General features: G+C 45.6%; 2 protein-coding genes across 2 annotated transcripts; one reads left to right on the top strand and one right to left on the bottom strand.

The window, feature by feature from the left end:
- The first annotated feature begins 6,365 nt into the window (after positions 1–6,365).
- On the top strand, positions 6,366–7,790 carry IL12A (interleukin 12A). The gene is made up of 5 exons (XM_010228661.2): positions 6,366–6,530; positions 6,668–6,775; positions 6,877–6,918; positions 7,027–7,131; positions 7,626–7,790. The coding sequence occupies exons 1-5, from the start codon at positions 6,366–6,368 to the stop codon at positions 7,788–7,790; spliced, it is 585 nt and encodes a 194-aa protein (XP_010226963.2).
- A 2,996-nt stretch (positions 7,791–10,786) lies between these two features.
- Positions 10,787–16,692, bottom strand: LOC148593563 (NACHT, LRR and PYD domains-containing protein 1a allele 5-like). The gene is made up of 13 exons (XM_088530429.1): positions 16,592–16,692; positions 15,691–15,720; positions 15,288–15,338; positions 15,158–15,201; positions 15,008–15,057; positions 14,401–14,621; positions 14,075–14,328; positions 13,768–13,902; positions 13,410–13,548; positions 13,074–13,127; positions 12,895–12,978; positions 11,467–11,739; positions 10,787–10,975 (listed from the first exon to the last, which is right to left on the bottom strand). Exons 1-13 carry the CDS (start codon positions 16,662–16,664, stop codon positions 10,959–10,961), a joined length of 1,425 nt encoding a protein of 474 aa, XP_088386555.1. The 5' UTR covers positions 16,665–16,692; the 3' UTR covers positions 10,787–10,958.
- Positions 16,693–16,862: the final 170 nt, after the last annotated feature.

Below are 16,862 nucleotides of genomic sequence, written 5' to 3'. Positions count from 1 at the left end.
TTCAGGCCAACAAACACCCAGGCTCCTTTTTCAAGTTTATCCCTTTAGAAAGGCAGGCTCTGCTCCTGCCAGTTGCTCTCTCTGTGCTCTGCCTGCATCTGTGAAAGGGCTGGGACCAAACCCCGGCACAGTCCGATGAGCCCCTACACTTGGACAGCTTTTGAAGCACTTTTTCTTCCCACTAAGCATAAAGCAGCTGCTGGGAGCAATGTTTATTATAGCCACCTGTCCGTAGAGGCTCTGACTTTCTTTACTCAAGTTCATTTTCAAACTTACCTCCAAATTCCTGTGGAAAAGGGAGATTCAGTGGATGTTGATAAATGTGTGAGCTGCAGCAGTCCTGGCAGGGAAACGATGAGCACAGAATAAGCAAGAGAAAAACAAAACTACATCCCCCCTTTCTTTAGCACAAGTTTCTTCCTGCTTGCCCATCCGGTCAGAGAAAGAGCAAAACAAATTGAGATGAAGAGAGATTTTGAACTGAGAGAGACAAGACAAAGAGACAGGTAAAGAACAGAGCACCAGAATAGAAATGCTCCACTGAGTGGAAGCAGAAAATGAAAGAGAAAAGGGGACCGGTGAAAGTGGAAGTATGGCAATGGGCAAATGCTGTCATCAGAGGGCAAATGCTTCATCTCAGGCACATTTCATTCTTGTAAGTAGTTCCCCAAAGAAATCACTGGGACGATTAACACGAATCAAGTTACTCACATCTGCGTTTTCAGGATTAGGATCGCAGGGAAGACGAGCGGATAAAGGAGGATCTCTTGGGTGGCTTCAGTTCTCCTGGAAGTCCCATGGTGTGACGGGCTGTGCAGCAGGGCTGAAGGAGAGGATGAGGAGAGCGGTGAAGGCCCCTGCTCGCCAGCACCTGGCCCTCCCTGCCCGGGAGCAGCACCCAGGCCCAGGAAGATCCTTGCAGGAGCCTTCCTATTTTCGTTTGAATTTAAAGCTAAACCCACACTGCTGAGCCTCCCCAAGCCTTTTCCTGCAAGTAAAGGTTACTGGATCCAACCCGCATCCCTTAGCTCACGGTACTTTGTAGAAGTACCTGGGATAATACCTTACAGTGCCAATGATGAGGAGAGCGTCAGCATTCCTTGAACAGAAGGTTTTGCAATACGCCCTGCTATAAACTTAGTTGGTTCATTACAAAGGAAAAAAAATGATAATCAGCTGTGGAAAACTGCTATAGATCAAATTGAAAAAGGTTTGGGATAAAAAATTAGAAAGGTAGTAGAATGGACACAGCAAATGTCCACTCTAACAAAAAATCTTCCTTTTTTCCCCCTATTTTCCAGAAAACGCTTAGAAAATCCTCCCATTTTAATAGGACAAGTTACTTGCATAAAGGGTATTTTTTGGAGATAAGCCACCTATCCGGTGGTCATCACGACTCCGTCCTTTCCCTGAGAAAGTCTGCATTCTGGCATACAGTCAAACTTCCAACCAGAACTGCAAATAAGATGCCACCGTTTGGGGACTGCTGCCTTGTATCCTCCTCCCATCACTCTTCCCACCTTAAGGCCACAGAGCTGCCACGTTGTCACCTAATGGCAGGTGACAGCTAAGGGCCAGGTGACCCACAGTGAAGCACAGGGATGAGGATAGTACGTTGCAGGGTGCACTGACAAACCAAAGGAATCCCAGTTCCCAAAGACCCAGAGGAAAAGGCGATGAATCTGTAGGGATTTATGGATTTTAGTGTGCTGACTGCTGGTCCAGGAAAAATTTCTACACGGAAATCACATATTTAACCTTTAAACCAATGAATTGTTAGTGTAAGCACATGTTCAGGGTTATGCTTTTTAAGGGGTTCCTCACTGAGCAAGCAGGAGTGGGCAAAAAATATCAGGAAGTCAAATCTCTTTTGAGTCTTTGCTTTCCCATTTTCACCAGTTCTCCACACCAATGAGAAGCAACTCTACTGTCAGTGAAGTTGCTCTGCTAAGATATCTGTAACCAAAAAAACCAAAAAACCTGTCTTGGTTCATAAATGATCAGTCTTCCATAAGTTAGTTATGAGAACTATAAAAAAAATTAAATCACTTTAATTAACCAAAGCAATCAGTGATTTTGTCCACACAAATACTTTTTAACAATATTTTGCTTTTTATACAGCAACAATTTACAATTAACTGTCAGCTGTGATATAACTTCATGCGGGGAATAGAACTTCCTTAAAAAAATCATCTCATCCACGAGATCTTCTTACAAGCCAATGTGCTACACAGCCTACATGACGGATCTGGAAATCAGAAGGAAATTTAAGAAAATAAGGCAGGAAAAGGTGATGTTACTTAACCGGATGACCTGTTGGAAGTACCCGTAAATGTCCATTTCTCTGCAGTACAAGGGCTGGAGACACAGATGATCACACGTGGTAGTGAAGGCACTTAGGAAGTCGCACGTGGGATGCCTGTAAAAGCTGGGAACTAAGGCAAAAATTGTTATTCTCACCTGGAAGAGCAGAGGGAGCGACCAGAGCCTGCAGCAAAGGCCGGGTCCCACAGCCCCTTATGTCACCACTCGCTTACAGGAACCTCACAGCTTCCTTGGAACCGTGTGGCTGGGGATCCTAATTCTCATCACTCACATTCAGCCCTCAAAACTAAACTGCACCAAGATGATGGGGGTTTTGTTTTTAGTAATTTGGCTTCCTTATTATTATTATTTTCCTTTCTTTTTCAAATACCATCATTCGGTGTCATGTCAGTTAGTATCAGCGGAGACAAGAACACAATTTAACCTATTTTTTACTGCTATACTGTTACAGTTTTATAGCTAGCCCCCAAAATGGTTCTTACTTTTCTCTGGGAACTAATTTCAACACGAGCAGCTACATTTGAAATAAAGGCTGTGAAATTTTATTTTCTCACCTGAAATGCCAGCTATTCTAACCATTTTAATACGACGTACTCTTACTGCACTTTATCTCTGAATGCATACACATACCCCTATATTTGTTGCTTTAATAACAAAAGACATCACTCCATTTTTATTCTCTCTCATTTGCTTGAGGAAATGACTGGCTGAGATGAACGCATGCAATATGTAGTAAAAAGGACATGGATTTTTCATTTAGGACTTCTATGAAAAGAACTTGCTTAACCAGCTTGCCAGTTAACTGATGGATGCTACTGATAAAGAAAAATATTACTGTGTCGAAACTCGTCATCCTAAGTAATATTATTAGATCTCAGGATTGGTTGAAAACACAATTATTTGAGAAGAAGAAGGCAGATAAATGGAAGAGGATAGGGCTGAAAAAGAGAAGGAATGTCTCTCTAGAATATAAGCATTAAGACTTCACTACCTCATTTCTAACACCTAGAAATAACATCTTATTTCTTATTGTTTTAAGGCTGTTCTGGTCCCTTATCAGTTTTTCTGAACTGTTAGATGTTAATACTTTACATATAATATAATATACATATACTATATACATATAAAACTAGTATTGTATCAGTAATACTTCGCATTTGCAACTTACTTTCAACCTCGTGAAGAAGTTAGTATCTTACACTGCCCTTTGAAATATCCCAAAGAATTCCTTACAAAATACTGCCTGCTTCCAGGGCTGAAAACCCCGTGTGGATGAGCAGAGAAAACAAATATGGCTCCAATATGGTTCAAATCAGGCAAAATGACTCAAAACAGACCAGGCTCAATCCCCAGTTGAGACAAACCAGCACAACCAAGACTGCCAAATCGTGCTACACCGCTTCAGTGTTCGTGTCATCGGGATTTTCCCTTGGGGGATTTGGACTGGCAGGATGCAATTAATTAAGTGCTGGTGCTGGAGCTTCAATAAGTCACTGGATTTAGTACCTCTGATCCTGTCGTAGGTGCCCAAGGATCTTCAGCAGCCCAAAAGTGGCAGTGACTTTTGCTTCAAATGCTATGAGAAAAATAAACTGGTAATGACATTGGTACCGTTTAGACTTTGTTCAACATAGTTATTTGAGGAAGGGTTTCCTTGTTGTAAAATAACAAATGCATCAACACCTTCACTTATTTCATCTTCTATGAGAAGAACATTCTCTCACCAATGCTAAGAGCTATTCCGTTTTGCCAGGAATTTCAACCATCATGTGTGGCAACAACCTATTACCAACCTGTTGGGCTGACCAAGCACTGACCAAGGAAGTATTTCTGCTTGGAAACAACTGTGCAACAACAGGACATTCCTCACAAATTATGTATAAGCCATATGCTCCAAGAGGTATATACTACACAAAGAGTTAAATACAGCTCAGGTTACTGCATAAAAGGTGTCCTACTTGTGTGTCTGTCTTCTTGTGTACCCTCTTGAAGAAAACTAAGTATCTCGGCTTCCTCAGCTCCTTTCAGAGAAACCCAGGTAATTTTTTGATGCTGCTGAGCCCTTTGTAAGTGTGGTAGGAATGGCAAAAACCAGCAGTTCCATCTGTTCCAACTTCTAAGGCAGCGCACACTGGTTGGGCTTGCACATCGAGAAATCTCAAGGATCATTGCTGGAGAAAACGCTGTGAAACCTGGAAAGCCACAGGGATGCCTTTTTAGGAACACACGCGCCTGCATATTCCCAAAGTGTGTTTCACTTCCACGTGAGAAAAAAAACCTCTCCGAAACAAGATTGAAACTACAGCCCACAGCTTAATGACTAGTGCCTAAGTGGAAAGCACACAGTAAAAGTGAAAAATTATATGAGCTGGTATTCCAGCCAAGTAGGTCTTTGGATGAGCCACAAAGCTTATGGGAAATAAGATGTCAATTAAAATAAAGAATCTGAAAATTTCACATAAAACTCTTGATTCATCTCGCTCCTTTCTAAGTCGGTGACAAAACTCCCCCTGATTTCATTGCAGACCTGACAAAACCTCAAATTCTCCACAGCCTCTTGACCAGACTAAGAATGGGCCACGTGCAGTGTGAACTAGTATTGAAATACTTGGTGATTAGAGCAACTATCTCAGCAAAAAGCAATTTCCAGTCAGACAGGAAGGAGTTTTGTTAATGATAGATCATCAGTTTTTACTAGTAACGAATTTGAAAAAGCTATTTACGTAACATCCACACATCCATTTTAAAATTTGGTATTTTTCTTTAAACTTTTTTTATTTTTAATGAAAACTTGTAATTTTATTAGTCACAGACTAGGGGCAGGTGCAAAGAAAGAAAAATGATGCAGTTCTGAGGCTCCAAATGAGGAGTGTTGCTCCAACTCAGTACAGCCCACAGCCTTTCTTAGCAGTTGCTGAGTTTTTCCAGCGCATTTTAGGAGGTTTTGCCTTTTTCTCTCCCCCGTGAGTGAGCTCTGGTCACACTTTGTGGGTCTATGATGGGTTCCATCCACCTCTTCCATTCGCGAGGACACCTGGCTGGTGCCTGGAGAGGGCTGTCAGGGCTTGCTCATCCCAAGGGATGCAAAAAACATTTGTATTTGCTCTTGTATGTGACAGGGCACCACACAGGTGGTTTGGGACACCGGGATGCTCATTCCCCATCATGTGCAAACTGAACTTTATACTTACAGCCTCAACAACCACCTTATGTCCACAAGGTAATGGAGAAGTATTTTGTTAAAGGAAGAGGCCACAGCCAAAGTAACTGTCCTCCTCCAGGTATGCTAGGGCCCATGCTAAGGGGAAGCTTAGAAACCATTATTAGTCTAAGAGCAACCACTGAAACCAACGCCAACATAACCTCCGCCACTGCTCGTTCTTCTGCGGAAAGCAGGGTTGAGGCCTCCTTTTCCGCGAGTCCGCAGGGATCTTCCTCACCTCAGGAGCTTTACAGGCAAAGGACTAACTAAGCTGCCAAGCCACCAGGCTTCAGCACATTAACCGAGAACTCTCCAAGCCAAGACTTTCCTTGTTCTGTGTTGGGAAGACTTTGTTGCTCCGAAGCATTAACCGGGGTAAGGCCGAGCCTGCAGCACCGGCAGAGACACTTAAAGCCCAGGATCCCCTAACGCAGGAGACCCAACCACCCCTCTGCCTGCTTGGCGCCCTGAGGCCACCGAAGCTCTTTGTTTTTCCTCTATTCGAGTACAAAAAATAAACCCCAGATGAACTGAATTAACGAGCACTCCATGAGGGTGCTCAGCGTCTTTTGACAGCCCCATGCCTCAAGGGCAAACAACACCCGGTGGCGGCAAATGGCGGCGGCTCCAAGGACGGCCTGAGGCGGGAGCGGCAGGCGGGATTCCCGTGCTCTCGGGATGAGCGATCCCCGCCGCGGCCGCCCCGCGGGTTTCAGCTCGCCCCGAGGCGCTGATGTCAAGAAAACGGGAAGAGGGAAACTCCTCTGCCGCCCGCCCGCCCCTTATAAACACGCGGCGGCGGCCGCGGCACCACCGCAGGGCTCCCCTCGGCAGCGCCATGGCGAAGCGCCGCGGGATGTGGGCGCTGCTGGCCGCGCTCTGCCTGGCGCTGCCGCCGCCGCCCTGTCACCCGCTGCCACCGGCCGCCCGCAACATGAGCGACTGCCGCCTGCGCTCGCGGGCGCTGCTGGCCGCGCTCGGAGACTCCCTGCGGCAGCTCCAGGTGAGGACCGGCCCCGGGCGGCTGGAACCGGCACCCTCACATATGAACTGTCTATATATGTTTGTTTCCACATATAAACTCTAAATCTACCAGCACCCTAATCGCCTTTTTCTCCTTTATTTTTTTGTTCAACACAGGTGTTCAACACACTGGGATTCGAGTGCACCCTGGAAGAGGTTGACCTAGAAGATATCACCGCGAGTCAAGTCAACACCCTAAAAGCTTGCATGTCAGAGGGCGCGGGGGTATAAAAACACATAAATCAAATTTCACCATGGTGCTGATAGTATTCATATATTCATCACGCTTCTGCCAATGATCGGGTGTTATTTTCTTTGATTTGCAGGCTGGAAACTGTCCAGTGCTGGAAAGAGATACTTTTGATACGGTAAATCGTGCTTATATCCCCAAAGAAACAACTCATATTGAGGGTTGTATGCTCGGGAAGCATTTAGCAACTGATTCCTATATTTCTAAGCAATTCTGACTTTTGCAGAATAAATGTCTGCGAGGCATCTACGAAGATCTGAAGGCCTATAGGGCAGAGCTGAAGGATTTCAGTGATCAAAAGGTGCTGACGACTATTGATGAGATGATGAAAGTAGGTATTTCTGTCTTTTTTACCCCCTTTATGTAATTTATGGCGTAGAACAAAGGCGTTTCTCCAATGTGCTCCATTTTGCAGTTGGTCAAATAATGAACTCTCTACAATGTAGTTATTTAAAAACTTGTCTCTTAAGGGGAAAAAGCCTAAGATCCTAGTACTAAGTTCTTTATTCTGAATTATCGTGCATCTTGTTTGGTATTTTTGCTTGATAGTATGGTCAATGCATCAGTATTCAGATTTAGGGCTTTTAGGAGTCCTCATTCTTTCAAATTGCTCTGTCCTTGTAAGGAGACGGCACGTGTGGTTTTCTGTAAATTTCTGTAGAGTTTTAGAAAACTCAGAATTAAAAAGCATCCACAGACTCATTCCTCTTCCACATAAAGATGCTCTGAACTTTGGTGAATGCTAGTAGCGAGCTCAGGGGGCAGACGGGGCACTCTTGGTTTCGATGCTGTTGACGCTGCTTCCTAACCCGTGCGTCGTGGCAGGCGCTGCATGTCGGCAGCCCCAACACGCCGCAGCCCTCGTCGAACGCGGCCCTGACTTTCAAGGAGCGCATGAAGCTCTGCAGCGTCCTTCACGCCTTCCGGATCCGCACGGTGACCATCAACAGGATGCTCAACCACTTGACGTCTCTGGAAAGCTCCCTGTGAGCCCTCCACGCCGAGGGCGCGTTAGGTATCGATGCGACCTAGAGCTGTTGGAGTAGGAGGGTTAACGTCCTGCAACCTATTCAGGGACTTTTTTTTTAGGAATTAAGCACACAGTGTTTTACAGAATTGCTTAGGAATCGAATCATGTTTTAGTGAACTACTGTCAAGGCTTTTTAAGCTATTTTGTTCAACTTGAAAATTTTAGAAGATAAGCTATATTTTACGAAAATGTTCTCAAGCAACTCAACACTCAACTGTATTTTTTCTTAAATGGTCTATTTATTCCATCATAAGTTTATATAAGTTTAAACATGTTTATACTGTTCCTATTTTATATTTATAATGATACTTCCTATTTATTACCTAATAAAATTTAAAATATTTATTCAAACTTTGATTATCCTTTTTTCCTTCTTAGTCATGCCATAACATGAATCAATATGACCATGCTTCTAAAATCTTTATAGAGCTTGCATATAAGCAGTATACTGTGATACAGGACTGGTATTAATTTAAAAGCCAGTTTTTGTACTAGTTACATCATGTATGTTTGAGGGAGTTTCTCTCATAGTGGGCAGCTCAATTTCCTTCTTGTTTAAAGCAAATTGCAATCTGTTATATAGTTCACGGGTGAAATGCAGGCCTCACGGAAATCAATGGTCAGATTGTTTATTTCACTGGAGCAAGGCTTTTCCGCGTGGCTCTTAAGGTCACCGAGGATGACTGCATCATTATTTCCTAAATTCCGACAGTGTTTAAGCTCTCCTAAAAAGAGCGGGGGTGGAAGAAGGAATCCACTCTGCAAAATCTGTCCGACGGCCTCTAAGCAACAAATCCTGCGACTCTTCTGCCCTGCCAGTTGCTGTGTTTTTTCCGCTTCCCACTCATGGTTTTCCAGGTCTCCTGGTGTTTTATTTCAGCTCTGTTCCCTGCTCAGTTCCTGCCCTTGTGCCTTTCCCAGGATACCTCACCTCCTTCTGATAACCACAGATTTCAGCAAGCAAAGGCTTCCAGTTAGGAAGCAAAGTCAATGGGTGCTGCCTTTGGGCAAGGCACTTGCAGAGAGTCTTGCTTAGTTCTTGCAACCCCCTAAGTTGCACGTGCAGGAGCAGATCATTTTTAAGCTTTTAGCCTGTGCAAGTGCTGTGACAGCAACGTGGTAGCCCTATTTTCATTACAGAAGAAAAACTTTATGAGGGTTTAGAATGGCTAAAGTTCAGGTTAGTAGCTGGGTTAAAGAGCTGCCTTGAGAACACCAATTTCAAAAGTGTTTTACCATTTCTTCTGTTTTTTTTCTAAGGGGACTTGCACAGCCTGAAACAGGCTCCAGAGGAAAATTACAGTACAAAACTTTTGGGACGTTTTGTTTGTTAAAAGTATCACAGTACTCGTTGAATTATGATTACAAATTATGCTTATTATGAATAACATAAGGAAAGCTTTATGATAAACTCCTCTTTTCTAACTAGTTAAGCAGAAAGACAAACTTTTTCCCACAGTGGAGCTTATCTGAAGGGTCTGGTCTTTACCACCTTCACAGTGAAGCTTGGGCCCACGTACCCAACATCTAAACCTGGGGATTTGCCACCAGCTGGGGGCTCTCGCACAGTCACGGATGATTTAGAAAGGGAGTAATAATCTGAAAAATACAAAGCACGATATTTTCCAAGAAGAGCATTTTGCATTGTAATTTGGCATCACTCATTAACACTGTTCACTAGCAGTAAGGCTCGTAGTAACGTTTTGGGAAATGATTCCCTTAATGCCCTCTTTTACGAGTTAAATAGTTTCATTCACGAGCAGGAAAAAAAAGAAAATAACGACAGCTGTATTATTTTTACTATTAGCGGCTACGTACCGGCTGGTGCACACGTGGATTTGCAGGCTCTTGGGTGTGGAAATCCAACCCTCCTGGAAGCTCCTTGCCGCTGCCGGGGAAAATCCCGCAGGGAAAGGGCACAGCAGAGCACAGGACCATGGCATGGGGCAGGAGCCAGGCAGCCCATCCATCCATCCCCACGTTTGTGGGGAGCACGGGAGGAGGTTGCCCATGCCCTGGCATGGGACAGCAGCGGTGCAGAAGGGGTGGGCAATGGGGCTAGAGGTGCAGGTGGTCGGGAGATTAAAATTAAAAAGGAAGCCTGAAACTCTCATGCAAATAGTGTAAACGTCGCCTTTTTAATTCTTATTTCTAAAAGTATGATTTAACACACATACACTGATTAAGACCATCAGGTGAATCGTGGTGTCTTTAAAACAAGACAATTTCCCCTTTAAGGTAGCTGCTCTCTTCTACAAATAACGTTACTTTAAAATATTCTACAATCCTGTAGTACATCTATTGCCTAGATAATACCCACCTTTCTGTGAAGTTTGACTTTTCATGTCTTAGACTTCTACTCAAAGTAAAATTAATCAAGTAAAAAAGTAAAAAAGCATAAAAAGGTTGTAATAAAAAATACAAAACATACAAATTTATCTCACAAAAACTGAGACAGACTATACAAAAAACAGTCAATCATAAGCAAACAAAAAGCTGCCCATAGTTAATATAGATGCACTAGTCTTTGATTTGTTAGAAAACGGACTCACAGAACAGCACAGCTTGAATGCACAGGACTATATACAGTGATTATGTAAATGGATTTACCCACAATTTAGAGAATATTCTTCCCTGATGTTAGGCATCTGTGAGATGCACAACATACCTCATGATTTGGTAGTTTTTTTTTTCAAAGTGATGATAGCTTATAAAAATTTGCTCCCTGTCTTTCCCTGATTCCAATAAGGCTGCCTCGAGATAAAAACTCCATATAAAAAAAGAGGCAAACCAATTTTGCCAGTCTCACTTTTAGAGCGAGACAAGATCCAGTGGAATTTTGACGTTTCACATTTGCCAAGACGAGCACTTCTGTTTCGACGAGGCAGGGGCGATGACTGGGATCTGAACACAGGACTGATTGCTCCCAAAAGCATCCAATTCCCTTATACCAATGTAAGATTTCATGCCCACATCTTCCAAAGATTTTGCTTAAACTTTCCGCTGACTTGAATAGGGCTTGAATCTTCATATTGGAAACGCACTGAGATCCCAGGTAAAGAGCTTGAAATGTTGAACTGTTTGGCTGAGGGGCCTTCCTGAGTTTTCTCCTTTTAGCTGCAAATTGGTCACTGAGCCAAAAACCCTGAGGGAATGAACACACACAAACACACACACATATATACACCCATTACTGGATCTCTAGAGCTTACTACAACATCAGTGTTGAATACTAAATGTACACATATGTGTGTACTGGGGGATCAGGTGACTGGGGGAACACGAGTAACTGTTCCCTCTTTAAGAGCTAGGTCAGCTTTATGGAGAGTTACCAAAAAAAAGCATTATTTTCAGTTTCTCAGAAAGCTTCTCTCAGCTGGTTGAGCTCTCAGCCCATGGAGCATCTTTTGGATGTGCTACACTGATGGACATGAGGAGTCCTGCAGGCATTGGTAGGACTGTCCATATGCCACAGGGAAACACATGAGATGAGTCTGCAGGATGGATCCTTTAAATTCTGGGGAGATAGTGTTACTTCAGAGAGCTATTTAGTAAAATCTCTGATTAAAATTCTCTAAAGAATATCTGAAACACAACAATGTAATTAAGTAAATCTGAGAAGAGGTTGATCTGTACCTTCCAGCAGTTCGACGATGTCATACGACACCTTATCCTTGAGGCTGTTGTAGAGATTCTGTGCTGTTCCGTCACCCTTCTCACTCTCTCGCCACTTGCTCAACATCATAAATTTATGAATATTGACCTCCTCCTCCTTTGCCTGGATCTGCTGGATGTCTCTCATTTCCAGGTGAAGACACTCGATGGCGATTTCTTTCCACTCTCTGCCAAACTTCTTGGCGACGGCCATGAGCTGCTGGTCAGTCAGTAAACTTTTTGTTTTAACGCCATCTGAAGTGATACAGGACAAAAATCAGAACCAACATTGTTCTTATTAGCAGTAATTAGCTGCATTAGACTTAAGTTATTTTTCACTTTAGTTGTTGATGGCTGTGGCGGGTTCAGCGCTCCCGTGGCCACGAGGGACCTGTCACCTCCTTGGTACACAGTTGTCCAACTCATCCAAATGAGTTGCCCCTCATGAGTTGTCACCTATCCAAAACCCTCTGAAACCTATGGTTGCTTCAAGAAGCTGAGCTGTGGTTTTCCTCTAGTTACAAGAGCCATGGAGGCTCTGCCGGGATGCGAGCAGTCGGAGAGGGCGGCGTTGCTCTCCGGGGAAAGCTCTCCCTCTGGCGGCAAGGCAGCCCTACGCACACATCCCTACACTGCCAATCAGCTCCTGCGCAAACCCTTACAGACTCGAAAAACAAGAATATTAACAAATTTGACAAGTGAGATTGAAATGCTAGTAGATAGTTCCCCCCAGAGGAGGGCCCGTGAAGAGCAGGTTCTGGAGGCAGAGAAAGCAAGGCTGTAATTGAAATACAGAGTAAAACCACCAGGTAAAGCTTTTACTTTTTTTTTTTTTTTTTTTAAATAACACTAATGAACTCAGATTGTTTTGTTCATATTTTTTCCAAGCAACCATTAGTAAAGCTCTAAGCCTGCAGCTCTGGGAGAAGAAGGATGGCTGGTGGCGCAGATACTGCCTGGCCCCACCAGCTCTTAGACAAGGCTCCTCTCCCTGGTGCTTTTGGAGAGCATCTCCAACCACTGGTACAATAAATAGGAGCTGTTCTATTTTTCCAGGAAAATTCAGCCTCTGTTATGGCTAAGGAGATATCCCAAAAGGAAAACCTTGAGATGTATAGAGGAAAACTCTTTTAAAAGCAGCTCAGTGCCCAGTCCAGGAAGACATCACCCTAGGAGCTGGCCCTCACAAATCCACTTTCCCCATTGCTAATCTGCTTCCTGAAGAAATGGCAAGCAGTGGACACTGGTGCACCAAGGAGGTACGTGCACCAATCACAGCAGCCCTCTCTCCCCTTGCATTTGCTGGTCATGTTCATGGCCATTATTAGAAAAGTTAGTTCGCTCTAGAATACTAATTCATGGCATGCAAGAAAACCCTAACCCGGTAATTCAATTCCCCAGAAATGCCACCTGCATTATCATTGCCCTTCCGCTTTTTCTGGCAGTATCCTTCATCTTCAGAGAAGCTGTTGGTGGATGGCCGTCTCTTGACATCTGAGAAGGAAGAACGGTTGCCTTACCACGTCCATGTCCTGTACGCAGCGCGTGGGGTAAGAACATGCCAGAATAAACTCTGAAAAGCCACTTACTGCCTGTCCTTTTGTTCTGCTTGTTCCTGTTCTGCTCATGATGTATCCAGTCCCCTGAGAAACATTTTTCACAGAAAGCGGAAGGTGAGGGAGCAGCTCCTATTGCCATGCCCCAAAGGCAAAAGCTCTCGCGTGTCGAAACCCGCCCGGTGCTGGCCTGTGCCTGAGACCTGGCAATCAGGTTTGTCCCCGCTCTTTTACCCAGCGTGCCGCGACCTGCCCGCGTGGCCTAGCGGGCAATCAAACCCAGCCGGGGTTCACCCACGCGCGGCTACACCCCAAATCGCCCCCATTTTCTGTGGGAACAAGCTGTCAACTGGAACACGCGCAACTCACTCTCCCGTAGTTTTGCCTTCCACACGACCTCTTCGGACTCCAGTTCTATCAAGGATAGGGTGAAGTCATCCGGCTTCTCCAAATAGACCTCGATGTAACTCTTCAGCTTCAAGAGAGACCCATCCAGAAATTCAATCTCCTGCAAAGGGAATTAAGAACATTAAAAATAAATATTGGGTCAGTGATTACTTCAAGAGACAGCACTGACGGTCTGCAACAAGGTTCCCATCTCCTGGACTTGGCCATCGTCTCCAGCCACGGTTTGGCGCGTTGCCTTTCTGGCATTCCCACCATTGGGAATGTCGCCCAAAGCCTTCCTGCAGGCTCACCAAGGAATCCGCGACCCTCAGGACCTCACCTCAGGTGTTATCTCAGCTTCAGGCTCACAGACTAAGCGGTATCTTTTTCCTTTCTGCAGCTGCTTTAGACAGACAGGCGGCTTGTCAATTTTCATGAATTTCTTGCTGGACTGTTTCACTGCTTTCGCTACATCCTGAAGATTCGGAAATGCAATTTAAGCATCGCTTGTCCTGATGAAGGAGCTGCCGAGGCCTGCACTGACACGGTGCTGGTGGCTCTCGGGCGCTTCTCCTCTCTCCCCAGCTCTACAAAAGGGCCCTCGTTGCCCTCAGCCCAGCCAGCAGCCCTGCCGAAAGCAGCCCTACCTTTATGAAGGAGTCATTGTTGGTGGCCACGTAGACGCGGAAGGACAGCGAAGGGTGGTTGTCCACCACCTTGTAGAGGACCACGGCGCCATGGTAGAGCACGGGCTCCTCGACCTGCAGCAGGGGCCCCACGGGGGACAGCGAGCTCACCAGCCACCGCACGTGCGTCGGCGTGTACTCGGCCGGCGCCTCCAGCGCCGCCACGGACCCTTCCTTGACGTGCAGCACCTTGAAGGCCGGGCGCGCGTCGCCGCCTGCGAAGACGGGGCGTTGCGGTGAAGCTGGTGGCACCGGTGGCACCGTCGCGGGGCCGGCGCGGCGCTCACCTCCGAGGCACAGCGTGTGCGGGAAGCCGATGGCGGCCAGCGCGCCGGCCGGGCTGCAGCCGACGTCGAAGAGGGGGCCGCCCACCATCCAGGCGTCCCCCACCAGCTCTGCGTACTTGCTCCACGACAGCACCGTGTAGCGGACGGCGGCCGCGCGGGTCACCTCGAAGATCAAGCCCGTAGCGCGGCACTGGTAGGAGCCCTCGGCGTCCAGCCTCAGCCTGCGGCAGGCACCGCGGCGCCGTTAGCCCAGCGCCCATCTGTGCACCCCAAGGAGAGCTCGAGAACCCCCTTCCCAGCCGGCCCGCGGCGACTGATCCGCATTGCAAGGAAAAAGTGACAACCCGGGTGTCCCCACTCCAGTCCCACAAGCGCAGTGGCCACAACGAAGGTTAGGAGGCCCTTAGGACTAAGCCCATCAAGAGCTTCCCAGGACACGGATCAGGCCTGGCGGCAGTTGCCACTTTTAACAATCTTGGGGGCACCCTCCACCATGACTACAAACATCCTCATGTGGCAGATTACCCTTCCTCCCCCTCACCCTGAAGGGAGAAGGACCTTGATACGGACAACTCAATCACGTATCTATTGCATTAAAATAACGTACAAGTACTGCTCTCGAGACAGTTTCCTCGGCGTCACCTGCTCCCTCTGGTTCTATATAGATAAAATTAAAAAAAAAAAAAGGAAGTGAGATTGGAATTGCAATTTGCAGATTGTCTCATACAAATGGTTTAAAATTAAAAGAAAAACATACATTTTCGCATCTGCAGTGTTCACAGTGTGGCAGAGAGTTTGCACCTAATGAGAAAGACACAACATCAGCTCATTAAAATCAGAGTTATTAGAGGCGTAAGGGAAAAAAAAAAGCGGCAATCAGTTAATACCTGACTCATGACAGGGTGGTGGTGGCACCTCTTCCCTTTCTTGTTCTTCTTCTAGAGGAAGGAGACACATAGGGCACATACTTAACACTGTCCTGCCTCAGGGGGACCTTTTGCTGCCACCAAGAGGTCTGAACCTGACCCAGCTGTGGGAGATGTTCACACTTCCCTCCGCGAGTACAGACACCAGCGACATCTGTACATGCACTGGGCCTTCCTCCTATGCTCTCACCCATTTTCACACACAAAAACCAGGCATTTTCATCAAAACTAGCCGTGTCAACACAAAATCACTACACCATTTTCATGCATCCCAGTAGGAATCACTTCTTATTATCGTGTTCCACTTTATCCTTCTAATGCATTAAAAGGCAAGCAAAGAAAACAAACCGAAACCCACACTTACCTGCCTTTCCCCCATCCGACTCTTCAGCATCTGATGAGAAAAAGCTCCCAAGTTACTTAGGCCAAGGTTATCAGGCTGGCGCGAAACGAGCAGCAAGCGCTGGCAGAGCACATGCAAGGGGAAACCCGCCGGCCGCACGGCAACAGCAAACGCTTCCTTCCATTCTTTCCCTGTCCATCCTGTTTTGCCGCTTCGGCTGCCAACTCTGGGGGCAGATTTATGGCCTCGCGGTGCCTGGGCAGCTCCTGCGGTGCAAACACCGCCACGGGGCCGGGGCAACGGCAGCCGCGGCTCCTCCGGGACAAAGGGGAAGTAAAATGCACACAAAAATGAAACTATTTTGCCTTTTTGATGTGCCACTGCGGAATTAACCCAGCGGTGTGTTCACAGGGAGGTTCATGCTGTAAAGTTTATATATATATGTAAAAATATAATAAATATATAATAATGAATATAAATGTATATATACATTGCCCAGAGAGGTTGTGGAGTCTCCTTCTCTGGAGATCTTCAAAACCCGCTTGGATGCCACCCTGTGCCACGTGCTCTAGGTGACCCTGCGTGTGCAGGGGTTGGACTAGATGACCTCTAGAGGTCCCTTCCAACCTTAAGCATTCTATGATTATACAAAATTAACCTAAAATAGCTTTAAATATATATATATATATATAAAATATATTAATATTTATATAATATATATTGTAATGAGCTTCTTATAATATATTATATAATCATAACATATGAATAATATATGGAATAATATATATTAATAAAATGTATATTAGTAATATATAAAACATGTATATATAAAGCGTATTATATATATATATTAAAGCTATTTTAGGTTAATTTTATGGTTTCCAAAGCGGGGAAAGGCACAAGCGCTGTCACAGCTGCTCACCTGACTCATCTCCAGAGGTGCTGCTGGAGTCACTGGCAGAACTGTCCTCTCCTGGGCAAACACCACAGCCCATCAGTCACAGCAGGAATTCAGTAACACGTAAATCAAAGAGATATATATATATAAGTTTACATGCATTATAATGCAGCCAGTCGGCCGGATGCAGAGATCAGAGGACACCCAGAAGCAACACGTAGCTCTTGCAAACACAACCCGAAAAGAAAACCACCCTGCAAAAGCGATGCCCGCGGGCGCTGCGGTGTTATCTTCA

This window comes from Tinamus guttatus, unplaced genomic scaffold, assembly GCF_059628265.1.
Source record: "Tinamus guttatus ecotype Peru unplaced genomic scaffold, ASM5962826v1 Tinamus_guttatus_pri_ptg000376l, whole genome shotgun sequence".
Taxonomy (NCBI): domain Eukaryota; kingdom Metazoa; phylum Chordata; class Aves; order Tinamiformes; family Tinamidae; genus Tinamus; species Tinamus guttatus.
The sequence above is the reverse complement of the archived record's forward strand: the minus strand, read 5'-3'. Positions and strand labels throughout refer to the sequence as shown.